Raw genomic sequence first — 27,004 nt, forward strand, 5'->3', positions numbered from 1 at the left:
TTTAAAAATGACGTCAAGAAAACTCCAGCATCTTTACCTTTGTCATACAAATGTTGTTCTAAACACAAATACCTCAAACTAAGATTTTCCCCAAACCTGTGTCCATCTTCTTTCCTTTTCTTTTCTTCCCCTTTGTTGGTATTAGATCCACAGTAGACAATGAGATTAACATCTTACTGATAGGAGTGCGCTGAGTGGCTCAGTGAACAACTCATCATGAGGACAAGAAGAAGAAGCATCAGCAGTTCTCCTGGGAACAATGACAGGAGACAACCCGGAGTGTCTGCAGACTCACAGTGAAAGGAGGAAGGCGAGGCTGGGTTCAAGAAAACACAAAACAGGAATTTCACAGTGTGTGATAGACAAGACACAAACGTAGTACACAGTAAACAGCCTGTGGACTGACTTAATGGTCATTAATGCGATCTGACATTCATCTTAGTCACAATACAAACACAATAGGTTGACAACAGAGACAAAATTTTTTTCATGTTTTCAAGTATTGGATAATTCTAGTGTTGGTGGAAGAACTGAATCTTGTAGATGGCCAAACCTTTGGTCAGGATAATCTTGTTTGTACAGTGTTGTGAAAAGGTATTTGACTCCTTCCTGATTTCATAGTTTTTTGCATATTTGTCTTGGATGTTAAAGATAATGAGACAGATTTAAATATTACGCCAAGATAACCTGAATAGTTCAAAATCGTTTTTCATTTATTAAGGTAAAAAAGCTATCCAAACCTGCCTGGCCCTGTGTGAAACAGTAATTACCCCCTAAAGATAATAACTGATTTTGAAACTTTTAAGACGTGTTTGTGATAACTGGCAATGAGTCTGTCACTTTGCTGTGGAGGAATTCTGGCCCACTTTTCTTTGCAGAATTGTTTTAATTCAGCTACAGATTTGCCCGAACAGCTTTGGTACACCTTGATTCTCAAACTCTCTCAGTGAATGGCTCTGTTGAGATCAATCTACAACTTTTTTACATGGGTTGTACTCTGATATTCTGAACTCTCCAAAATATGATTTTTTTAGGGGTTCCAGGGGGGTGACTCCTGTAATTGTAAAAAGAAGTCACATTCTACATTAGTCCATGGGGAAATAGCCCCCCAACTCCTCATGGACCAGTGCAGATCCATCTAATGACAACGATAATGATGGTGATTTTAAAGACTTATGGAATCCATAAAGCATGTGTGTGTCTGTCATTACAGCTAAATGAGAGAAACAAACAAAGATGTTCTGAAACTTAAGGCAATTTTTCAAAGATTCAAGTTTTTAATCAAAGCTGATATTAACAATTTGATGTTGAATAAAACAAACATGAAATTGAAGGACCTTCACTGGTAGTTTCTGCTACATACCAAACATATGTACAGGTGCACTTTAATGTACAACAAGAAAATTGCACAACTGAAAAAGATAATAATAAAATAGTATTTTTAATGCACTTTATCCGGCTGGTGCAATAAGAGCATAAAGTAATGCAATACAGAGGTTGTGCTTATTGCATGTTTCGGTACTGCCCAGGGTTGTGTTGAATGTATCACCTGTTGGAAAATAGACAGCATGTTTTCTTATTTGAGTTATCTGATTTAATCAGGGGTTGTCAAAGTGGCGAAAGTTGGTTGGAGCATTTCCAACATTTCCAACCCAAGCTCAGAGAGGTCTGACATGAATCATAAATGACAGACTTTAATGTGTCTCAAACACAGGCATTCTCATGACATATAACTGACCCACGTGGTTAATCATGAAACATTTGGAAACAATGTCCTGGCATGTTATTGCACACAGTTCATTTGAGTTCCTCACTTTTACAAGGAATTTGGCGATGTTTGTGTTGATCTGTGTGTCCTGGATAGTTGGCTGTCTGGTTAGTCGCTGCAGCTGCTTGCAGAAAAAGACCAGTTCTCTGCACGAGCAGTCGGGCCTTCCTTCACAGCTGCAGGGTTTCGGTACAACGACCAAGGACTCCACCACGGCAAAGCAACTGCTCGTTTCTATTACTGAATTGTTTCTTTTTAATGTGCCACTGCACTCCAAACTAGTAACCAGCATGTTCTTATAAACACAACGCTTATATTCAGTTACACTGTCACGATGTGGCTGGCACCACGAAAGTGTTTCATTCTTCTGCAACGCTGCAATTTCTCTTGGTGTCAAAACTCTCTGAGAGCCACTTCCCAGAGTCACTAACTCTTCTCCAATGTAATTTAATGACTTTGTAAAACGATCACAACTTGCCATGGAACAGAAGAAGTCTTTGATTTCTGTGCTGGCGTCCTGAAGGGTAGCACTTCCTTGTCTTATTATTTTCTCATATGAAAAGAAATTCTTGAAAATCTGTAATGAAATTGACTGCGTACCAGAGTACATCTGCAACAGTCTGCTGTTCATGTCTTGAAAAACAAAGACTGAATTGGCCCACAAAAGCCCCCAGTTCCGGACACCTTCTGTAAGATGCGTCAACAAATGGCAGTCGTACGAACAATGCTCGAGTCCATAGAGAGACGGTATCTGTGCTACAAACTGAACCAGACACAACTCTGCACAGTTGAGCTCATCCTGAGTGGCAAAGTGGGAGAGGAGGACGTGAAGGGCACAAGGAAGAAGCATCCAGTGCTTGTAGTACACTGCTGGCAAAACATTCCTCAGTATTACAGGAGAATAGAGGAGAGCAAATGCTCTCCACTCACAAGCTGTCCAATGCATCCTCTCACTGAGGCTCCTGGGACTTCGGCTGATTTCATTTGGTGGCTGGATCTCACACAAGGCTCTGTCCAGGTCGTTTAAATGCTCATCTGTCAAATGGAAGTCCTTGCTGGCATAAAGCGGGTCGAACCACAGATTGACGAACTGACGGACAACGCCCAGACAAAAACAGTGCATGTAATCTGGAACAAAGCCTTTGATGATGTCAAATGACGGCAAAAGAAACAGGAGACTTGGACCTTTAACCCCCATTTGACTCTGGTCATAACTATTTCCCATCACTAACTCAGCAAGTTGCACCGTTTCAGGCATGTGTCTCAGATCACAGCCGTCCATCTGTATCGGGTAAACTCTGGTAAAACCCCTGCCCTTTATAACCATCTCACCTTTGTGGTAGCAAAAACCACAACCAAATTCTTTGTTGAACGGCTCAAAGTTCTGCACCATTGCTCTTGCTATCGCATCACATGTGCATATTTTAACTGTTACCGTGGTGTGATGCTCCGAGCCGATCTCATCTTTCCAACAGAACCCTGCAGCAGACAGTTTCTGAAGCTCGTTAATGAACGGAGTCAAAAAACTCTGAACTTGTGGTTTTCCTTTGCCAAACCATAAAGTGTGCAACAGAACGTTTTTGCACCGTTCCACATACGGTAGTTCATTGATGGTACACAGGATGGGCCAGATGGAGTATTTTGAGGAGCTGAACACGGGCGAGCCATCGCAGTTGAAGGTGAGTGTAATACTGCCGTCTTGTCTTTCACTCTTGTATTCGTTTCCAGTGTGGACATCAGAAAAGGAATCATCCCTCGTGAAATGCTTCCCAAGCTTTGAGTGGACGCGTGCAAGGAGGTTTCTTAGCTGAATTTCGAGCGGCATTACAAGGAAGTAGTAAGCCTTCAAGATCAGATATTTTCTGCTCAAGCTCTGCTGGCACACACTACACTCATTACCGGGATCCACACCAAGGTAGTTTGTACACCTGGGGCAATAAAAGTGAATCTCAGTCTTTCCATTGTAATCAGTCGAATGCTTTTTTAAAAAGCGAAGCGACTTTGGAACACATCCGGGTACCACCAAGTTTAGGAGGTGCAGGAGATCTCTGGATGCTGCTTTTGACAAGCCGTGTTTCACAATGAACGCCAGGAGGAGCAGGAGGAGGGCTCCCATTGTGACTGAGGAACCAGCATATATCTTCTTCTCTCCACAGAAAAACTGCTCCTAGTAACACAGGCCAGAAATATGCTTTAAAAGCTAAATGTAGTAGAAATGAACCAAAATGTCATCATTTCCATATGTAAAAAAATAACAAATGAAAAATACTAACAGTCGGATCTTCTTCTGTAGTTTCATCATCAGATGAAGCAGAGTTGGTCGCTCCTTGGTGCTACAACATAAAAGAGAAAGAGATATAAGCAGGTATATTATACGAAAAACCCTGCTGTTTTGCTCACATTTAAGCTCCTCTTCACCTACACATACAGTCTCCAAAATTAGAGCAAACTCCTAACCTCTAAATCCAAGCTGTGTCGGAGTCTTTGGCACAAATTCAGGTACATTTTCAGTCTGTGTTGAACTCCATCAGGTTTGCTCCTGTATCCAATCATATTTGGGACAAGTATGGGAAGGTTCTCATACTTTCCTGGGATGAGGAAGGTATCCCCTTTGAGAACTTAAGAATATAATCCACATTTCTTGCAGTTGAGGTGGTTCTGTTAGCTTCATGGAGCATGACCTTCAACATGCATTGCAGCAGCCTGTAGCTGAGTCTGAAATGTCCAAGATGAAATTTAGGACTCTAAATCTAAGGCCACGACTCTCTGCTGGAAAATGTTAGAATTCTGCCTTTTGGTTGGGGGAAAGATTGCTAAAGGTGAGGGTATTCAAGAAACTTGGGATCTTATTCACAACTGATCAGAAGGTAGAAAATGGATTCGACTGCTGGACTGGTGAAAAGGTAAGGAAAGGTTGCGAATACAAGTGGCCAAAATGATTTTCCTTCATAGGGTGGCTGACCTAAGCCTCAGAGATAGGATGAGGAGCTTGGAATAGAACCTCTGGTCCTTTGTGTCAAAAAGAGAAAGCTCCAGGAACAAAAACCAAAGCAAATGAAGAAGTGGAAAAAAACTGTCCTTCCTCCAGTGGCCACTTGAGACTGGGTTTAAACCCCCCCCCCCCCCCCCCCCCCCCACACACACACACACCAGAATAGAGTCAATCCCCACAGATTTCTGGCAAAATGTCCAGAAATTATCATATTTACAGTCTGTTACAAAAAACTGTTTCCCATATCACATCATATTACACCCGTATGGGTGTATGTACATATGGGTGGATACGCAGTAATTATTTCTGCATGTGCATATTTACCATTTCATGGTCCGGATCTCCTCCTCTGCTCTCTCCTATTCCAGCTGACAGATGACTGGCCTAAGAGTCAGAAAAGGATGACTGAGGAGCATCTTGATGTCATCATTTTGATATCGTTAATAAACCTACTTATCGTTACTTATTGTTGCTTCACATACCATAGGCTCTTCATCTTCATCAGATGAGTAGGAATCTGTGTTGCCATCACTACAGATGGTGTTTTCTTTCATAATAACCTATTGAGGATTTTAACAAGAAAACAGAACGAAGATGCTAACTGCCCCAAATTTCAATTCAATAAAGCACTTTGGTGGAATCTGATGAGATAGGAGTTTTGGATTGTGGATGTGCAGCCAACAGATTTGCAGCAACTGTGTGATGTTATTACATTCTATAATGAATTAGGGTGGTTCACAAAGTGGCTGGTGATCATATATGAAGTTCTGCAACATCACCTATGTAAAGGTGCAATCTACACTATCTGCTATTTTTTGATCCCTCCCTAAAAGGACTAGAGAGGTCAGCTTGAATGTAACTGCAGTCAAATCTAGATCAGACATGTTAATAATAATGAGATGGTATTTTTCTGTTTTTCCTATGCGGACTATGTCCATTCAGTGTCTCTTTAGATTTTAAAAGGTAAACAGAATGAAAGGTTCTTCTCTTTCCAAACAATGCTTAAACTGAAGGAACTTTACCATTTTATGGTCTGAACTTCCTCCTCTGATATCTGACGGTCCAGCCTGGAAGACAGGAAATGATGAGCTACAAACGTCTCCATGTGACAATTTTAATACTGTATGGTAGCTAACACACCATATTCTCTTCATCTGTTGCTTCAGTATCAGATGAGTAGGAATGTTTAATCTCTACATCCTTGTGGGTGGTGTTAAAGTCTCTCTGGATTTAAAGAGAAATATAGAATGACGTGTTTTATGGGATTACTTTTAAAAATCAGATATTTATTTTATACAAACATTTAAACAATTTTAACAAACACATAAACACTAACGTCTTGTTCTGTAGTCTCGTCATTAGATGAAACAGCAGCAGCCTTTCGCTGCTATAGAGAAAGAGACAGAATATAGATGTGAGCCAGAAGAAAAAAAAACACAAGTATCCTGTCACTCAAGCACACTTTTGCCTTCATGTGCCCAGAGACGTGACAAAATAAATAACCAAAACCTCAGTCAAGCACTAAAATAACTACAGCCATGTAGTAACCTAGAATGAGACATTATGTTCATTTAGAATGTTTCTTAAACAAAAGGTGAACACAGTAGAGTTAGTGGTTATCACAGCTATAGCGATACCCACATGTCATTCAAAGCATCCATCCAATAATACATCGCTTAAAACTTGAATACAATCCAAACCTGTGAGTTGTAAAAACCTTTTACCCCAGTACACTTGTTGTAAATGGGAAATTAACAATGGAGAGCATGGAGTTCCATGGAGATTATCCAAGTGTCAATTTGCAAGGCTAAAAATCAAAACCAAGCACAGAAGTGCCAAAAACTGCAGTTCCTCAAGTGGTCACTTGAAACTGGCTTCAAAAGTGAGTGAAACCCACAGAGTGTCATGTTAAACTGTCCAACTTTAGAAGAAGACATGTTTAGGGCTGTTTGAGATAAGGATATATATCGGATGACGATATAAAAACGTCTATCGTTTCATTTTACTCTATCGTTTGTTTCGTGGTGTTGCAAAATAAACTGTTTACGGCAATATTTTTTCACCGTTCTGATGGTCACTGTAGTGGCTATATTCATTTCTTAAAGTTCTCTCTTTCTCTAATATTTAATATAACCACACTACAGACGGACAAGCGACTGTTTTTATGCGTTGTCGTTAGCAACAACGACGGTAAAACCATCACGTGTCCGCTTGTTTATTTTCCACATAAACCTTTCAGAATAAAGCTCAAGATCCTGTTGAGACTTTTCAAAATAAACTGAATCACGTGAAAGGGTATGCAGAGTGTTTTACATATGAGGAACAAAAAAGAGCCGCCAGGTGCTAAAAAATAAACCTTAGACTCAAACGTTAGAACAGGCTTTTCCCCGCAGCACACCGTGTAATAAATACTCACAAAGAAAACGGCGGCCGTTACAACTTATGTCTAAAAATATATAGTTTCATGCATCGGTTAAAACACTGGACTCCAGGTACACGACGCCCAGCTAGAAACACTTCACGCAAGTCGAGCTGCCCGAGATTCACAGAATTTACAAAAAATTTAAAATTTTCATGATTTATATCGTTATCGGATGGTAGAGGTCTTTTATCGGGATATGAGATTTTGGTCATATCGCACAGCCCTAGACATGTTCACATCCTGGTACAAAAAACTGTTTTATTAGTGATATCTTCTTTTTACTCTAGCAGGTATTTGGGTGTACTACAGCCATAACGTGTATGAATACTGGTTGCTGATAACTTCATTCAATTCTCCCGTCCAAATGTGGTCTTGCGCTGAAAGGCCAACATGGCTGTGGCCAAAATACCAATGATAAGGCTTCATGGTTCTCCACATACCCACAGATGATATGACCATGGTTAAGTCCATCCTTCATATACAATCTATATGTATAACTCAATCGCCATTTGAGGTACTGCAGCTTTCTGGAAAGGCTTCTTTTTTCCCATGCAATGAGTGCATATATAAAAAGTTGAACATTTAAATTTGGCTGGAAATGTTAGTTCTACTCCTAGCAGTATTAACCTGAAATTTCCAGGCAGACAAAGTGGACTGGACAAAGATACCAGCCTGAATAAGCCTGGAGTCAAATTTAGATCAGATATGTTTTTATTTCATAGTTTCCCCAATAGAGTCTTTGCACATTTTAACCAGACCTCATATTCTCTCCATTAAGGGTTATAATCTCTCTGAACAAGTAAACAAAATTAGAGGGCTCTTTTGTTTTCAAACTTTAAAAATGAAGATGTTTTACCGTTTTAAGGCCTACACCTTGTCCTCTATTATTTGATGGTCCAGCAGACGCACGTCCAGCCTAGATGACAGGAAAGGATGACCTATAAATGTCTTCATATGATCATATTAATATTGTGAAAAAAAACAAAGCAGAAAATGCTTAATTTATTCTGAGCTCACACACCACAGGATCATCATCTGTAGCTTCAGTATCAGATGAGCAGGAATATATAATCTGTGCATCACTGCGGACAGCGGTAGAGTCTCTCTCGCTTTTTAACTGAAAAATAGAATGATATTGTCTTTCTATTTTTCCTCCCAAAGTTCATCAGTCCTTGCATTAATGAATTTTTACCTTTTTAGTGTGTGAATCTCCTCTGTCTTTTGGCTCACTAGGGCCATGACCAACCTAAGAAACAGAAAAAGATGCATCAAGACATATGGTAAACATTAATGTCTGGCTGCACCTCAGATATCAACTTGTCATTGATTTCAGCAGCGTGATTAACATTTCTTTAATTAAACGAAGCCATCATGTGAACAGCCAGACCTTTGGGGGCATCAAACATTAAAAAATAATTTCATACAAATAAAAATGAAATCCTGGGCAATACTGCATCTTTAGAGACTGGAAAAGTAACGTGCCCTCTTTGTTGTTGCATGAAATATGATGTCACCCATGTTATTTAATTTAATTCAATTCAATTTTATTTATATAGCGCCAAATCACCACAACAGTTGCCTCGAGGTGCTCTATAAGAAAAATAATACAAAGAAAACAGAGAAAACCCCAACAACAGGGTCTAAAAGACATGTTGATGGTTTGGAGGAATTATTTACTGAAGTTAGCTCAGAAAGATCAATTGTAGCTGTAGATCATGTTACATCTGTGAGATGATTGAGTAATTTTTTGTCTCTAATGGTTAAAATTTAATTCATGAAGAAGTTCATGAAGTCATTACTAGTTGACGTTAAAGGGACGGTTGGCTCAACAGCGCTCTGACTTTTTGTCAGCCTGGCTACAGCGCTGAAGAGAAGCCCAGGGTGGTTCTTATTTTCTTCAATCAGTGATGAATAATAAGGTGTTCTAGCTTTTCATAAAGCAGCAAACTATTTTTTCAGGTCTTCTACAATAAATCTTCCAGATTAGTGAGACGTCATTTCCTCCAGCTTATGAGTTATCTGCTTTAAAGTCCACGTTTGAGAGTTATACCAGGAAGGCAAGTACTTTCTTTTTCAGTGGAGCTACAGTATCTAAAGTTGTACGCAGTTAAGAAGTACAACTATTAACAAGATAATCGACCTTTGTGGGAGGAGCATTCAGGTACCTGCTCTGCACTGTGTTGGCACAAGGCGTTGAAGAAGATAACAGTGGGTGAATTATATCCTTATACTTAGTTGCAGCACTTGTAGAAAGAAATCGACTGTGATGAAATCTATTCCCCACTACTGTCTGAGAATTCAGACAGTAACTCTGAGTAAGGCCCAGGTGGACAATCGATAACAGCAAATAAAAGTGTTTTTTGAGTTTTTAAGCCAGGGAGGACAAGGCGAAGCATCAGGCTTTCAAATGAATTCAAACTCCGCCTGGGTCCCTGGTTGATTAACAAGCTGGAGTGGAAGAGTTGAGCTTCGAGGATTATTGAGGCACAGGATATCCTGTTCACCTCGTTATTTCTCTGTGTGCATGTGTTTCACAATAACTACTGAAACAATATAGTGCAAGTCCATCCATCCATCTTCTTAGGCTGCAGCGGGGGCAGCAGCCTAAACAGAGAAGCCAAGACCTCCCTCTCTCCAGCCACCTCCTCAAGCTTATCTGGGGGAACACCAAGGCGTTCCCAGGCCAGCCAAGAGATATAATCTCTCCAGCGTGTCCTGGGTCTGCCCCGGGGCCTCCTCCCGGTGGGGCATGCCCGGAACACCTCATTCAGGAGGCGCTCAGGAGGCATCCTTGTCAGATGCCCGAACCACCTCAGCTGGCTCCTTTCAATGTGGAGGAGCAGCGGCTCTACTCTGAGCCCCTCCCTGGCTGAACTTCTCACCCTATCTCTAAGGGAGAGGCCAGCCACCCATCGGAGGAAGCTCATTTCCGCTGCTTGTATCCGTGATCTCGTTCTTTCGGCCACAGCTCGTGGCCATAGGTGAGGGTAGGGACGTAGATCGACCGGTAAATTGAGAGCTTCGCTTTTACACTCAGCTCCTTCTTCACCACGACGGACCGGTGCAGCGTCCGCATCACTGCGGCCGCAGCACCAATCCGTCTGTCGATCTCCGGCTCCCTTCTCCCATCACTCGGGAACAAGACCCCACGACCCCTTGTGCAAGTCTTTGTGGTTAATTACAGGGGGTGAACTGACAAAAATAAATAACTCAAATTTTGTAGCTAATCTAATTAAAATTCCTTTTTAATCTAAAAGAAATGAACTGAAATGACTTTCAGAATAGTTTATGCCTTTTTAGGGTATAATTATATATTCACACTCTTTAAAAACACATTTGCAAACAACATTCAGAGATATTCCGGCTCTTAGAAAATGTAAATATAAAAAATCCCTCGTGAAATGCTTCCCAACATGTAAGTGTGACAAATCAGAAAGAAGGCTTCCTGATTTGTCACACTTATATGTTTCACATATCAAGGTAATTTTAATATTTCTGACAACCATCAGAAAGGATTACAAAGCCATTTATTAGGCTTTGCGACATCAGTGAACCACAGTGAGAGACATCATCCACAAATGGAGAAACTTTGAACAGTGGTAAACCTTCTCACTGTTCTCTTGTCCTACCAAAATTACTCAAAAAGACTAAAAAGAAACACACACACACACAAAAGAACAACTTCTAAAGAACTGCAGGCCTCACTTGTCTCACTTAATGCTAGCATTCATGATTCAACAATAAGAAAGAGACGGGGCAAAAAAGGCATCCATGGGAGAGTTCCAAAGAGAAAACCATTCCTGACCAAAAAGGATTCTGTGGACTAATGAGACAGAAGATGAACTTTTTGAAAAGTTTGATTTCCTTTACATCTGGCGTAAAACTAACACAGAATTTCATACCAACAGTCAAACGTGATGGTGATAATGTGATGGTCTGGGGCTACATGGGCAAAAAAAAAAGAAAGAAAAAACAACCTAGTCTAAGTCTGGACTTAATTCCAACTGAGATGCTTTGGCATGGCCTTTAACAGGCCGTTGATGCTCCAAAACCCTCCAGTGTTGCTGAATGAAAACAATTCTGCAAAGAGTGGGCCAAAATTCCTCCACAGTGAAAGACTCATTTCCAGTTATTGCAAATGCTTGGATGCAGTTCTCGCTGCCAAGGGTGGCACAATCATATACCTCCCTTGGTTTAGGGGGCAATTATTTTTCCACACAGGGCCGTGTTTTCCCTCAATAAATGAAATCATCATTTAAAAACTGCACTTTGTTTTTACTCAATTTATCTTTGCCTAATATTCTAATTTGTTTGATGTTCTTAAACGTGTGACAAGTATGCAAATAATAGTAATAATGACTAAAAAAGACATTTTTTTCAGTGTATCTAGCAAATAGTTAAACAAAGCTTCTTTCGGTAGAAATCATTTAATGACAGAAGGTTTTGCGGTTTTTTTGGATACAATGTTACCACATTGAAACATCAGAGTAGGTGAATAGCGCCGATCATTTGTTACAGTGTAATGCAGGAAGACTCCCGGCTACCGTAATCGGATCTTACTTTGACACGTACCTCCCACTTATACACAGCTGGCACCACTGGCCGCTAAATAATAACTTCCATATTTTTTTCTTTCCAGTTGACACCAGTTATCCGAAAGCTGTGAAGCAGCGTTATTTTCATCAGGGTTCAGAGCTAAGAAGCTCGTCTGGATGCTGCAGGCGTCTAGTTTTGTACACACGGCTGCTTGATTTGCTGTTTGCAGAGTAATTAAGGGTTACCTCGCTGATCTTTGTCTTTGCAGACGTCTTTGTAGGGCGCCCACTTCTCGGCAGAGTAGCCACAGTACTGAATCGCTTCCATTTATACACAATTTTCCTAACTGTGGAGCGATGAATATCCAAAGTGCGTGCGATTATTTTATAACCTTTTCCAGCTTTGTGCAGATCAACAATTTGCGATCGTAAAGCTTCCGAAAGCTCGTTTTTGCGAGGCATGATTCACGTATTCATTACGGGTTTCAGCTACCAGGAAGCGCTTCCCCCTGCACCGGAAGTGTGAATGGATAGTTTTTTCTTGAAAAAAAACAAACAAAACTAAAAAAAGGCAAAAAATGTTTTGTTTTTTTTTGGAGGGGAAGGCTTTATAATAACGTAATAATGTGTTAAAAACAACAAAGTAAAAACTGTAGCCACTATTATTACAGTCTCTTTGACCTTTCTTCTTGACTGGCAAAGATTAACCAAGACAGGCCAGTAATTTAATTATTGACCTGTAGTCTCTGCTCATGTCATTTAAAGGAATCAAGAAAAAAAAAAGTCAGGTTTTTCATGGAACCCCATACATTTTTTCTATAATAAATGAGATGAAAAGTGAAAACAGCAGTGGGATATGACTTTGTTTTAATCCTTAATACTTTGCTTCTATCAGATAATGATCATTTTCAGGAGGGGGAGGCTGGGTTCATGAAAAGCATATGTAAACAGGGAGAAACCACAGTGTGTTATACACAGGATACAAACGTGCTACACAGTGAAAAAACAGCCTGTGGAATGACTCAACTGGTCATACATGTGACATTCATCTTAGTCACAAGACAAACACAATATGTCAGACAAGGTAAAAAAGCTATCTAAACCTGCCTGGCCCTGTGTGACACAGTAATTACCCCCCAAAGCTAATAACTGGTTTTGCCAACTTTAAAGACCTGCAATAAAGTGTTTGTGATAACTGGCAATGAGTCTGTCACTTTGCTGTGGAGGAATTCTGGCCCACTTTTCTTTGCAGAATTATTTTAATTCAGCTACAGATTTGCCCGAACAGCTTTGGTACACCTTGATTCTCAAACTCTCTCAGTGAATGGCTCTGTTGAGATCAATCTACAACTTTTTTACATGGGTTGTACTCTGATATTCTGAACTCTCAAAAATATGATTTCTTTAGGGGTTCCAGGGGGGTGACTCCTGTGATTGTAGAAAGAAGTCACATTCTACATTAGTCCATGGGGAAACAGCCCCAACTCCCCATGGACCAGTGCAGATCCATCTAATGACAACGATAATGATGGTGATTTTAAAGGCTTATGGAATCCATAAAGCATGTGTGTGTGTGTCATTACAGCTAAATGAGAGAAACAAACAAAGATGTTCTGAAACTTAAGGCAATTTTTCAAAGATTCAAGTTTTTAATCAAAGCTGATATTAACAATTTGATGTTGAATAAAACAAACATGAAATTGAAGGACCTTCACTGGTAGTTTCTGCTACATACCAAACATATGTACAGGTGCACTCAGACCTCTCTGAGCACCCAAGCTCAGAGAGGTCTGACATGAATCATAAATGACAGACTTTAATGTGTCTCAAACACAGGCATTCTCATGACATATAACTGACCCACGTGGTTAATCATGAAACATTTGGAAACAATGTCCTGGCATGTTATTGCACACAGTTCATTTGAGTTCCTCACTTTTACAAGGAATTTGGCGATGTTTGTGTTGATCTGTGTGTCCTGGATAGTTGGCTGTCTGGTTAGTCGCTGCAGCTGCTTGCAGAAAAAGACCAGTTCTCTGCAGGAGCAGTCGGGCCTTCCTTCACAGCTGCAGGGTTTCGGTACAACGACCAAGGACTCCACCACAGCAACGCAACTGCTCGTTTCTATTACTGAATTGTTTCTTTTTAATGTGCCACTGCACTCCAAACTTGTAACCAGCATGTTCTTATAAACACAACGCTTATATTCAGTTACACTGTCACAATGTGGCTGGCACCACGAAAGTGTTTCATTCTTCTGCAACGCTGCAATTTCTCTTGGTGTCAAAACTCTCTGAGAGCCACTTCCCAGAGTCACTAACTCTTCTCCAATGTAATTTAATGACTTTGTAAAACGATCACAACTTGCCATGGAACAGAAGAAGTCTTTGATTTCTGTGCTGGCGTCCTGAAGGGTAGCACTTCCTTGTCTTATTATTTTCTCATATGAAAAGAAATTCTTGAAAATCTGTAATGAAATTGACTGCGTACCAGAGTACATCTGCAACAGTCTGCTGTTCATGTCTTGAAAAACAAAGACTGAATTGGCCCACAAAAGCCCCCAGTTCCGGACACCTTCTGTAAGATGTGTCAACACATGGCAGTCGTACGAACAATGCTCGAGTCCATAGAGAGACGGTATCTGTGCTACAAACTGAACCAGACACAACTCTGCACAGTTGAGCTCATCCTGAGTGGCAAAGTGGGAGAGGAGGACGTGAAGGGCACAAGGAAGAAGCATCCAGTGCTTGTAGTACACTGCTGGCAAAACATTCCTCAGTATTACAGGAGAATAGAGGAGAGCAAATGCTCTCCACTCACAAGCTGTCCAATGCATCCTCTCACTGAGGCTCCTGGGACTTCGGCTGATTTCATTTGGTGGCTGGATCTCACACAAGGCTCTGTCCAGGTCGTTTAAATGCTCATCTGTCAAATGGAAGTCCTTGCTGGCATAAAGCGGGTCGAACCACAGATTGACGAACTGACGGACAACGCCCAGACAAAAACAGTGCATGTAATCTGGAACAAAGCCTTTGATGATGTCAAATGACGGCAAAAGAAACAGGAGACTTGGACCTTTAACCCCCATTTGACTCTGGTCATAACTATTTCCCATCACTAACTCAGCAAGTTGCACCGTTTCAGGCATGTGTCTCAGATCACAGCCGTCCATCTGTATCGGGTAAACTCTGGTAAAACCCCTGCCCTTTATAACCATCTCACCTTTGTGGTAGCAAAAACCACAACCAAATTCTTTGTTGAACGGCTCAAAGTTCTGCACCATTGCTCTTGCTATCGCATCACATGTGCATATTTTAACTGTTACCGTGGTGTGATGCTCCGAGCCGATCTCATCTTTCCAACAGAACCCTGCAGCAGACAGTTTCTGAAGCTCGTTAATGAACGGAGTCAAAAAACTCTGAACTTGTGGTTTTCCTTTGCCAAACCATAAAGTGTGCAACAGAACGTTTTTGCACCGTTCCACATACGGTAGTTCATTGATGGTACACAGGATGGGCCAGATGGAGTATTTTGAGGAGCTGAACACGGACGAGCCATCGCAGTTGAAGGTGAGTGTAATACTGCCGTCTTGTCTTTCACTCTTGTATTCGTTTCCAGTGTGGACATCAGAAAAGGAATCATCCCTCGTGAAATGCTTCCCAAGCTTTGAGTGGACGCGCGCAAGGAGGTTTCTTAGCTGAATTTCGAGCGGCATTACAAGGAAGTAGTAAGCCTTCAAGATCAGATATTTTCTGCTCAAGCTCTGCTGGCACACACTACACTCATTACCGGGATCCACACCAAGGTAGTTTGTACACCTGGGGCAATAAAAGTGAATCTCAGTCTTTCCATTGTAATCAGTCGAATGCTTTTTTAAAAAGCGAAGCGACTTTGGAACACATCCGGGTACCACCAAGTTTAGGAGGTGCAGGAGATCTCTGGATGCTGCTTTTGACAAGCCGTGCTTCACAATGAACGCCAGGAGGAGCAGGAGGAGGGCTCCCATTGTGACTGAGGAACCAGCATATATCTTCTTCTCTTCACAGAAAAACTGCTCCTAGTAACACAGGCCAGAAATATGCTTTAAAAGCTAAATGAAGTAGAAATGAACCAAAATGTCATCATTTCCATATGTAAAAAAATAACAAATGAAAAATACTAACTGTCGGATCTTCTTCTGTAGTTTCATCATCAGATGAAGCAGAGTTGGTCGTTCCTTGGTGCTACAACATAAAAGAGAAAGAGATATAAGCAGGTATATTAAGTTCCGGTGCACGAGAAAACCCTGCTGTCATGCTCACATTTAAGCTCCTCTTCACCTACACATACAGTCTCCAAAATAATTCAGTGTATCAAGCATTAATTAAATAATTGATTAAAAGTTTATCCAAAATCTATGCACTGTGCAGCCCCACACACAGGGTGATCTGCACTAACTCACTAACATGACATTAACATCATTTTAACGAGATTAACGCCAACAGCACTGCTAAAACTATATAATATTGTAACAGAGAAGTTACCAATGTTTGCTTAGGATGTATCCTAAATGGCTGAGGTTCAAGAGGTGAAGTCTAGTAGGAACTTAGTGGTTACAGCTGCCTGTGTTAGTATCCTTGAAGTACCCGTGCGCCTAATAATTCACAACTTCAAACTTAAATCAAATTTGGTCAAATTTGGTTTCCTGGATATGTTTACTCCTTCATCACAGACTGGTTTTTTGGGATGCTTTAAACGATAGTTGCAGATTTCGGACAGAATCTGCAGATTATACAGTACAAATAAAATGTTCACATTTCTCCAACGTTGTGTTCCCAACAGTTTCACTGGATGGCCAGGAAGCGTTTGCGATGTCTTCTCCGGAGCTGAAAATTGGCGTCTGTCTTGTGTCAGTGACGTAAAAGACGGATTTAATGCGACATGACCATTCAAACAGCAGTCGCTTTCTAAAACATCAGATATGTATCGGATTCAGTCCACATACGAAAGTGACCCAGATCGGATTTGAAAATATCAGATTTGTGCCGTTCACACTGTCATACCATGATCGGATATGGGTCGCATAGGGTCAAATAAGTCGGATTTGATGCGCTTTCGTCTGCAGTGTGAACGTAGCCTAAGTTGGGCGTCTTGATTGCGTTTGTGGTGTGGGTTCCTTCTTTAAATTCATTATTTGGATGGTTTGCTTTAGTTTTAACTAAGTAATTAATGCACTTCTTACTGCATGTGCATATTTACCATTTCATGGTCCGGATCTCCAGCTGACAGATGACTGGCCTGCAAGTCAGAAAAGGATGGCTGATGAACATCTTGATGTCATCATTTTGATATCCTTAAAATCATTTTCACTTATTGTTACTTCACATACAATAGGGTCTTCTTCATCTTCATCAGATGAGTAAGAATCTGTGTTTCCATCACTGCAGATGATGTTATCGCTCTAAAAATTTAACAGGAAAACAGAATGAGGACCTGCACTTGAAACCATGCTGTCTGCTATTTTTGGTTCCTCCCTAAAAGGACTGGAGAGGTCAATTTGAATGTAAATGTGGCCAAATTTAGATCAGGCATGTTAATAATATTGAGATGGTATTTTTCAGTTTTCTATGTCGACTAATCGTCTCTGGATTTTAAAAGGTAAACAGAATGAGGGGTTCTTGTCTTTCCAAACAATGCTCAAACTGAAGATGCTTTACCATTTTATGGGCTGAACTTCCTCCTCTGATATCTGACGGTCCAGCCTAGGAGACAGGAAGTGATGAGCTACAAACATCTTCATGTGATAATTTATTGTATATCATTTATAAATATATATATATACAGTAGCTAACACACCATATTCTCTTCATCTGCTGCTTGAGTACGAGATGAGTCGGAATGTATGATCTTTCCATCCTTGTGGGTGGTGCTAAAGTCTCTCTGGATTTAAAGAGAAATATATAGAATGATAGGTTTTATTAGATTACTTTAAAAATCAGATATTTTAAACAATCATTTAAACAATTTTAACAAATACATAAGCACTAACGTCTTGTTCTGTAGTCTCATCTTTAGATGAAACAGCAGTAGCCTTTCCTCGCTGCTATAGAGAAAGAGACAGAATATAGATGTGAGCCAGAAGAAAAAGACCCAAGCATCCTCACAGTCAAGCACACTTTTACACGACATATGCCGAGAGATACATGACTCCAAAATAAATAACTAAAACCTCAGTCAAGCACTAAAATTAATACCATTATATTATAAACTTTAAAGAAGTTCATTTAAATTTAAAGCTTACATGTAAGTCCTCATTATTTTAAATCAGAAGTCACTGTAAATTTTACATTTACTGTCTAGTATAAAGACAGCATAAACAGTATATTGTCAGTAGAGTTGGATGTCTCAAGACCGGTCTTGGTCTCGAGACCACTTTTACGTGGTCATGGTCTTGTCTTGGTCTCGGTCCCATTTTGGCCTTGCTGTCTCGGTCTTGCTGTCTCAGATCGGGAGATTTGGAGTCAACAGTATCCATGACACACAACGTAGCGTTTGATAATGTGTCATCTGCAAAAGCATCAGCTCTAAGAGCCGTGCTTAGAGAGTGCTTTGTAGTGAATCAGAAGAGTCGACTCCCCTTGAGTGAGACCCGCTCCTCAGCTCTCACACAGTGGCTCAGCTACGCTCTGTGAAGGTTCTCAGTCATCCAGGTCATTGTAGTCAAAGGAGCTTACAAAGAGAAGTCCAGTCTCGTCTCGACTTTCTCTTGGTCTTTACTCGGTCTGTCTTGGTCTCGATACCCTCTGGTCTTGGTATTGTCTCGGTCTTGTTTTAGGCGGTCTTGACTACAAGTCTAACTGTCAGTGTAGACGATGGAGATCAGCCTGGACAACTCATAAAACATCTGCTCACATCTGGTTGAATTAAGTGGTTGAATTCAGATTACAAAGAGCAGTAAACCACAGATCACCAGTACAGTTGTTGTGAATAGAAAACTAATAATGGAGAGCATGGGGTTCCATGGAGATGAACCAAGTGGCAATCTGCAGGGCTAAAAATTAAAACCAAACACAGAAGTGCCAAAAACTGCAGTTACTCAAGTGGTCACTTGAAACTGGCTTCAAAAATGTGTTAAAACCCACAGAGTGTCATCTTAAAATGTCTAACTTTAGAAGTAAACATGTGGTCTGGCACTGAAAAAACAACATTTCTGTACCCAAAATACCAATAATGAGGCTACAAAGTTAGCCACATCACCATGGCGATATCGTGTGTGGGTAAGTCCATCCTTCATAAATAGTCTATATGTATTGCTCAGTTTTTAAGCCAACCATAAGTGGCCATTTAAGGTATTGCAGTTTTCTGGAAAGGCTTTATTTTTCTTATGCAGTGTGTGCATATATAAAAAGTTGAAATTTAAAATTTGGCTGGAGATTTTCGTTCCACTCCTAGTAGTATTAGTCTGAAAGGCAGACCAGTTGGACTGCACCAGTCTGAGTGAGACTGGAGCCAAATTTAGATCAGATATGTTTTTCTATTCTTAGTTTTCCCCAGACATGATGGAGAGTCTTCGCACATTTCGTCTTTCTATTTTTCCTTCTAAAGTTCATCAACTCTTGAATTAATAAAATTTACCTTTTTGTGATGCAAATCTTCTCCTCTGTCTTTTGGCTCACTAGAGCCATTACCAACCTAAGAGACAGGAAAAGATGCATCAAGTCATATGGTAAACATTAATCTGCGGCTACACCTCAGAGATCAAACTGTCATGGATTTCAGTAGAGTGATTAACATTTCTTTAAGTGAACCCTAAATAATTTTATACAAATAAAAATTAAATTCTGGATTTTTGGGGAGTGGAAAAGCAACATGCTCTTATTGGTGTGGACTGGAATAGGTAGGTGGGGCAAGTATTCACTGGTGGGATGTCACCCATGTTATATCCTGTTCATCTCATTACTTCTTTGAGTGCATTTCACAAGAGTTACTCAAACAACATTGTGCGAATCTTTGGGGGTAAATTGCAGGAAATGAATTGCCAAAATTAAATAATTAAAAATTTGTAGCAAATTTCATTTCAAGAAATAAACTGAAACGACATTCAGATTAGTATATTATATATTCACAATCTCTAAAAAGACATTTTAGCGGTTAGAAAATGTAAATATGAAAATGACAAAAATGCTTTTATTAATGGAGAATGTTTAGTAATGCAAGGTGTGTGTGTGTGTGTGTGTGTGTGTTGGGGGGGGGGGGGGGGGGGGTCACTTGATCTGTGTCTCATGTATGATCACATGCTCTCATACTGTGAGCTGGACCAGTATATGGTACCATGAAAAAGTTTTTCGTTTTCTGCTTCCTGATTTATTACACTTACATGTTTCATATCATCAAAGTAATTTTAATATTAGACAAATTTAACCTGCGTAAATAAAAAATTCAACTTTTTAAATACGTTTTAAAATTTATTAAGGGAATAATCTATCCAAACCTACCTGACCCTATGTGAAAAAGTAATTTCCTCCCTTGTTAAATGATGACTTAACTGTGATTAATCGACATTTTTTGGAAAGCCGAGTTCAATTTCAGTAGCCACACTCCTATTATTTAATTACAGAAATCACTTGAATAGAACCTGTCTGACATCCACCGACCTGGAAAGGATTACAAAGCCATTTCTTAGGTTTTGGGACATCAGCGAACCACAGTGAGAGATATTATCCACAAATGGTTTAAAACACCTTCTAAAGAAAAACAAGCCTAGTCTAGTCTGAAATCCAACTGATGCGCTTTGGCATGACCGCTGATGCTCCAATGTGGCCACTGGCCGCTAAATAATAACTTCCACATTTGTTTTCATCAGGGTTCAGAGCTAAGAAGCTCGTCTGGATGCTGCAGGCGTCTAGTTTTGTACACACGGCTGCTTGATTTGCTGTTTGCAGAGTAATTAAGGGTTACCTCGCTGATCTTTGTCTTTGCAGACGTCTTTCTAGGGCGCCCACTTCTCGGCAGAGTAGCCACAGTACTGAATCGCTTCCATTTAAGCACAATGTCCCTAACTGTGTTGCGATGAATATCCAAAGTGCGTGCGATTATTTTATAACCTTTTCCAGCTTTGTGCAGATCAACAATTTGCGATCGTAAAGCTTCCGAAAGCTCGTTTTTGCGAGGCATGATTCACGTATTCATTACGGGTTTCAGCTACCAGGAAGCGCTTCCCCCTGCACCGGAAGTGTGAATGGATATTTATTTTTATATATATATTTGAATATATTTTATTTTATGGGGCTTTATAATAACAAAATATAAAACCTGGAAATGTTGAAAAAAACCTCAGTAGTCGGATTATTATAGTTTTTTTTTTTATTAATTTACACTTCTACCAAAGAATGTGGTTCCTGCAGCACCTCCCAAAAAACTGGACCAGTTTATCTAAGCACGGGCTCTTTTTACTTACTGTTAATCTCTTTCCACAATAGTTCAAGAGTGTAAAATACCTGCTGACTGTTTCTTCGTTAAACTGTCCTTGCATATTTGACATTAATAAATAGCTCACACAAAAAGATCTTGTTCAGATCTTTCTGAGAAAAACTGAATTTCAGAAACAAGCGAATATTTCTGTTGTTTTCCTCCTTATCCACAAAGCCAAGTGTTGCATTACTCTCTGGAAATTCTTGACCTTGGCATGTATAGTTGCAAATTTTGTTATATAAATAACAAACTTTGAAAATCTTCCGTCTCGTGAGAGACTCATTAACTGTTCAACTTCAGCACCCACATAAAAATAATGACAATCGATCATGTCTGAAGCTGTGCGATTTAGTGTTGCAAAAAAAACCCACACAGTGCTCCCCAAAATACTTTTAAATTAAGATTTTATTCGGCAACGTTTGTGATTTTACACATGCAATTCTGCAGGATTGACAGCTTCACTGAAACTGAAGATTTCTGAGAATACATGTACTAATACCGTGTGCTTTGATATCTTTAATCTAATGTAGACCACAGACATTAACACTCAGTACAAGAAACAAGCCGGTCTGTCTGAACCTATGCACACAGATCACATAATGCATTTTGCAGAACCCATCTGGATATCTGTGTCAGGGTAAATCAAACCAAATGTGCGTATGTTTAGGTGTGTGTGTGTGTGGTGTGTGTGTAAGCTGCCTGAGCACATTAGGTGTGCAAAGGCAGATTCTGTGGGGGTTCTGCAGGCAGATTATTTTGGGCTTCAGCTTCGGGCTCAGCTGGAGCTTTTGCCTCTGTGGGAGAAATATGAAAAAAATTAATGAATTAAAACACAAGCCAAAGAATGTAACAACAATGCTGGATATGTCACAGTCAGTTTACCTTTATCTTCAGGTTTCTGTGTCTGTGGCTGAAACTGTAGTTCTCCATTAGGACCCGCAGGAGGCTGCCCATCCACTGCCTGCTGTTCTTTCTGTCGCTGAGACATTTCTAATACAGCCTGCCATTTAAAAAAAGAAAAAAAGAAACAATTAACTATTTTTTAAGTTTCAGATGATGTAAGAAAGTGACCGCCAGGGTAGGATTGTTACCTGCTGGTACTCTCTCCTCTGGGCCTCCAAGGCTTTGCCTCTCTCCCTCAGCAGCTCCTGCTCCTGAAGCAGAGTCTCAGCCCTCCTCTTCAGCTCTTCCTCCTTGTCCCTGAGTTCAGCCTCAAATCGCTGGAGCTCTTCCTCTGTATACACTGGCTTGTTTTCCAGAGTCTGCAGCGACAACAGCGGGATGCAGGTAACGCACACATCCATCCATTTAAAAAAGAAAACACGTCCCTCCCTCTTCCCGGGGAGGGACATCGAGATGTTTCCAAACCAGCTGGGGCCTATAACTTCTCCATCATGTTCTGTGTCTGCCGCAGAGCCTCCTACTGGTAGCACATGTCCAACACCAGCACCTCACTTATGAGCCTCACAGGAGGCATCCTGTTTAGATGCCTCAAGCACCTCAACAGGCTCCTTTAGCCACGAAGGAGTTGCCTCCCAAATGGCCAAGATTCCCACCCTATGCATAAGCTTACTTGTAATGCTTTTAACCTTTAGCTTATTTTTTAGTCACTACCTTGGAGCCATAGGTGAGGATAGGAATGTAGATCGACTGGAGATCCAACAGTTTTGCTTTCATGCTCAGCTTTCTCTTCACCATATCGGACTAATACAGCGTCTGCATCACAACAAATGCTGCACCAATCTGTATCTCAATCTCCTGCTCCGCACTGTGAAAACACTGGTGAAAAAGACTCTGAGAATTCCAATTCATCCAAAAACTCTGCCCTAACCTGCAGTGGATACTCCACCCTCTTATAGTTATCTGATCCCCAATCGATGAAATTAGTTAAAGCATTATGCATGCATTATCTCATTATTGAAAAGAACACCACTGTCACACCCAGTCTGATTTTCCAAATGTCCATTGGTAAACAGGAATTAAAAAATAAAAAGTACTCAAAGAGTTTTCATTGGGTCAACTTGTGAGAGACTCATTAACTGTTCAACTTCAGCACCCACGCTTTCCAGGCTCATCCTGGGAACTTGAACCACACACCCAGTGCAAAGCATCCACCCACTTCCCCAACCTTCAGGCCACCTCTGAGCTCCTTACCTCCCACTCTTTGGGATTACTGAACTCTTTCTTCTCTGTGGACTTGAGGAATTCCTCCAGGCTGACGAGCCGGTCTTTGTTTGCATCCACCTTTTAACACAGGAAGGTTGGCTGCGTCAGTTAAAGAAAAACCCAGTAAAGGTGGGAAATGGTGAGATAAATAATTAACAATTTACATTTTTCATGACATGCTCCCTCATCCTCAGCCTTTCTTCCTCCATCTCCATCATATCATCTTCCTCATTCTTTGGGTCGTAGACCTTCTCCAGCTGGAGGAGGGAAATAAACAGATGTTAGCCGCTACTCTGATGCTGTGCATATGTCTGCTGTCAGCTTGTAAAAAAGCCTGCAGGAGCTTAGGAACACAGAGAAGAGCTGCATTTTGAAGGAAATAGAAATCAAACCAGGATTTTAAGCAGTCTCAGGATAAAACTAAATCTAAATCAAAGTTTAATTGAAGCAGTCATGATGTGGATGTAAGCAGGATTGTACACCTCCTTTGTAAAGAGAGCCTCCAGTTCCTGCTCATCCAAAACACCGTCTTCATTTGTATCTAAATGAAACAGAGAATAAATGAGAACCCTTCTTTCTTTGTTTTTAAAAAAAACATATAACCCATTAACATGAAAAAAAGAGAATGGCTTAAAGCGAGTTGCTGTCACCCACCATGCAGTTTAAAAAAGGTCTTGGGATTGAACTCCTGAGGATCCAGTCCATCTGTCTCCTCCCAAACTTCCCGCAGCTGATCAACGCTACCCTGAGTGGGAAAAATATTTTTTAAAAACAGACTGAAAACCTGAGTCATTTCTAATGGTTTCTGATAAAAACGAACACGGATGTATCAGTCGCCCACCGGAGCGTTAACTTTAGGATGCTGGCGGTGTTTCTCCTTCAGCTCCTGCATTCTCTTCTCCTCCTTTTCTCTCTTCTCCTGATCAAGGCTCTTCAGGTACTCCCGCCTCTCATGCTCCTTCAGCATCTCGTAGCGCTTGAACTCCTCGTGTCTCTCTGCGTCGTAGTTCTCCAGGTCCTTAGTGGCCTAGATGAAAAGCCAGAGAGATAAAAGATATTATTGCTGCTACTATTGCTGTTAATAATATTTTTTTTAAAAATAAGTGAGGTATAGCACAAAATAGACAGTCTGATCAGTGTTGTATTGATTCTCGAGATCTGTCACACTCTGTGAAACAAATGGACAAAAATGTCTTTAAAAACTCCTAAAATTCTTCTTCATTTATCGCTGCAGCAACTTACCGTTGAGATTAGAAGCTCGAGATCTTTGGCCTCAAAGGTGTTTTGATTGTGCGGATCCAGATGTTCAAACTGCTTCAGAAGGGAGGCATGGTCCATCTGAAGACCTGTATGGATCATATGTGAATAACCAATCACATACTGGACTACCATTTGGTTCTATATATATTACTGAATAAATACACAGATTTGTACAGAGATTTTTTTTTGTAAATAACAGACTGATAAAAATGGACTGACATACAAAATTTCCATAATCAGTTAAGATAAGAAAAGTCAATGGTTCACAAATTTCTGTGAAGGTGTTAAAAATCTTTTTCATTTTTTAAAAAAGATTATTAAATCTAATAAGAACTTTAGTATACAGTTAACTGCAAACTTTTCAGTGATGTGGATCAAAGGAATCCCACTCACTCTGTGTGTTGGTGCTGTCCAGTTTGGCCTTTAGCAGCATCCTGAGACGAGAAACCTCCTGACGCTTCAGCTCATCCAAGCGAGTTCTGACATGATGACTGACCAGGTCCAGCTCTTTACTGAGACGCCCGTTCTGATGGCAAACATGAGAAATCCAGGTGAGTTTAAACAGTTTGGACACAATGCCAGCTGCTAGAATGTAAACAGTACACAGGGAAGCCTACCGACTGAGAAGGAAGAACGTGAAACAGAGGCAGAGGTGGAAACCAACCTTAATGTCCTCTGTGTTTGCTGTCTGCAGTTTCTCTCTGAAGTGCGGGTCTGTCTCTAAAACCTCAATCACCTCTCTGAGGTACCGGTCGTAGTACAGGCCAGTGTCCTATTTTGTAAGGAAATGTTAACCACAACAAGTCTCTGGTCATAAAAACAGGTCACGAGGTAGAAGAAAAAACAAATGACAGAATAATGAGCCATTACCATGTTCTCTTCCTGCACTTCCTCTTTAGGGACCTGCTGGGCTGCATTGCGATCTATAGGCACTGACCAGACCTCGACAGAGATGGACAGCAGCAGGAGCCAGCCAGATATCCACTTCATCCTCCTTTAATATGAATATCAATAACAAAAATATCTTCCAGTGTCAGTTCTCCTACATACCTACATTTATATGTAACTTGGTACATTAAAAAAATCTGCATTTAACTCACAGAGAACCTCCTTCCCCTAAAATCTCACAACACACAACTCAATTATGACATTTTCAAACAAAAGACCCTGTAAGGATACTCATGTGCAAATAGGTCATGTTTCCTATTGTTTTGATTACATTACATTTACTTCATAATACTTGGTGTATACATTATGTAGATTTCCAGGAGTGGTGTGTCTTCTGGTATCTGTAGTTGTAGTTTAGGAAGTGTGAGAATCTGAATGATCTTCACCAATAACAAACCTCAGGTAGTGCTCTGGACATAGTTTATCATCTTTTTTCTATTTTTTTCCCCCAATACTATATAATTTAACTCCTATACAACCTTAATCTCAGTCAACAAATTATACGCAGCGGTTACAGCAGGAAAGTGAGCTAGTCACTTTTAGGTTTTAATGTGATTAGTTGATGACCGATGAATGCCGAATTCACCAGACGACTGCAAGGATCTATACAAAGTCTAAAACTGTAGTTCTTCGTAGATTTCGATGTATCCTTGGATATATAAAAAACAGTAATATGACATTTTGATAAGAATTAACGCAATAGATGTAATCCAAGAGGGAAGAAGTGTTACAAATAGGAGCTATACCGGCATTCTGAGATGAGATTTCATGTGCCATTTGTAATGATACCATCTATATTATTATTTATTAATAAGGCATTTGTTAATTAATGGTATTGTTTAGCTATTGCTAGGAAGCTAACTAGCTTAAGTAAGAACACTACGGATGCGGAAAATGGATACTGAGTGATGACGATTTAGCCCCCCAAAAATAATCTATTCGTTAACAGCGAACCCCTGTCACTGTAAACCCAACACAAACCTAAATTAATGATTCGCTTATGGCTTATTTCAGGCCTCTTTCGTTATTAATTGATTTTACAGATGATGTTAGAGCTCCGTGTTTTCACATCGCCGAACATGTAAGCAAGAAACGCATAGCACATTTCTTTCTACGACACAGTTTTCTCTTAATTTCTCGTACACTCTTGGTCGGAGTTAAACTGACACATAAAACTTGTCATAACACTGAAAAACATCCTTACATAGGCAGTATCTTACCGCAAGTTTGTTTTGGATATCTGACCCAATGCTTCAAGCACGAGCTGTATTTGCGTCGGATAAAACTGACGTCATGGGAATGCGGATCTCCTCCTGTGTGCTCCCTTCAGGTAACGTCGGAAATATCATACACATCCTTTTTTTTTTTTTACGGGTAAGGAGCTTTGGAATTGTGATCACAATTTTGTATTATAGTGAACATAATGCAAGCTCACCGTGATAAATGTGCCACATAATTAATGA

General features: G+C 40.3%; 3 protein-coding genes across 6 annotated transcripts; all 3 read right to left on the minus strand.

Annotated features, from left to right (window-relative positions):
• Positions 1–1,257: 1,257 nt before the first annotated feature.
• LOC113020297 (uncharacterized) lies at positions 1,258–12,383 on the minus strand. Of its 2 annotated transcripts, XM_026164126.2 has the most exons (11): positions 11,964–12,383; positions 8,375–8,428; positions 8,204–8,299; positions 8,039–8,098; positions 6,097–6,147; positions 5,901–5,984; positions 5,783–5,827; positions 5,243–5,320; positions 5,085–5,144; positions 4,042–4,101; positions 1,258–3,935 (listed from the first exon to the last, which is right to left on the minus strand). In XM_026164126.2, exons 1-11 carry the CDS (start codon positions 12,177–12,179, stop codon positions 1,695–1,697), a joined length of 3,045 nt encoding a protein of 1,014 aa, XP_026019911.2. In that variant the 5' UTR covers positions 12,180–12,383; the 3' UTR covers positions 1,258–1,694. The 2 variants fall into 2 exon arrangements, with proteins under 2 accessions (XP_026019911.2, XP_080156246.1); XM_080300120.1 differs by lacking the exons at positions 5,901–5,984; positions 6,097–6,147 and having other exon boundaries at positions 11,964–12,380.
• A 959-nt stretch (positions 12,384–13,342) lies between these two features.
• Positions 13,343–20,946, minus strand: LOC113020298 (uncharacterized). Of its 3 annotated transcripts, none has more exons than XM_026164127.2 (9): positions 20,655–20,927; positions 19,332–19,388; positions 17,746–17,799; positions 17,553–17,636; positions 17,414–17,458; positions 17,086–17,157; positions 16,956–16,994; positions 15,881–15,940; positions 13,343–15,774 (listed from the first exon to the last, which is right to left on the minus strand). In XM_026164127.2, exons 1-9 carry the CDS (start codon positions 20,868–20,870, stop codon positions 13,534–13,536), a joined length of 2,868 nt encoding a protein of 955 aa, XP_026019912.2. In that variant the 5' UTR covers positions 20,871–20,927; the 3' UTR covers positions 13,343–13,533. The 3 variants fall into 3 exon arrangements, with proteins under 3 accessions (XP_026019912.2, XP_026019914.2, XP_080156247.1); XM_080300121.1 differs by having other exon boundaries at positions 15,657–15,798; positions 20,655–20,946; XM_026164129.2 differs by lacking the exon at positions 19,332–19,388.
• A 608-nt stretch (positions 20,947–21,554) lies between these two features.
• Positions 21,555–26,873, minus strand: nucb1 (nucleobindin 1). The gene is made up of 13 exons (XM_026164130.2): positions 26,762–26,873; positions 25,464–25,587; positions 25,258–25,365; positions 24,987–25,119; positions 24,576–24,679; positions 24,175–24,360; positions 23,988–24,078; positions 23,816–23,874; positions 23,498–23,590; positions 23,322–23,411; positions 22,259–22,429; positions 22,050–22,167; positions 21,555–21,961 (listed from the first exon to the last, which is right to left on the minus strand). Exons 2-13 carry the CDS (start codon positions 25,581–25,583, stop codon positions 21,876–21,878), a joined length of 1,359 nt encoding a protein of 452 aa, XP_026019915.1. The 5' UTR covers positions 25,584–25,587; positions 26,762–26,873; the 3' UTR covers positions 21,555–21,875.
• Between the last annotated feature and the right edge of the window lie 131 nt (positions 26,874–27,004).

This window comes from Astatotilapia calliptera, chromosome 4 (assembly GCF_964374335.1).
Source record: "Astatotilapia calliptera chromosome 4, fAstCal68.1, whole genome shotgun sequence".
Classification (NCBI taxonomy): Eukaryota; Metazoa; Chordata; class Actinopteri; order Cichliformes; family Cichlidae; genus Astatotilapia; species Astatotilapia calliptera.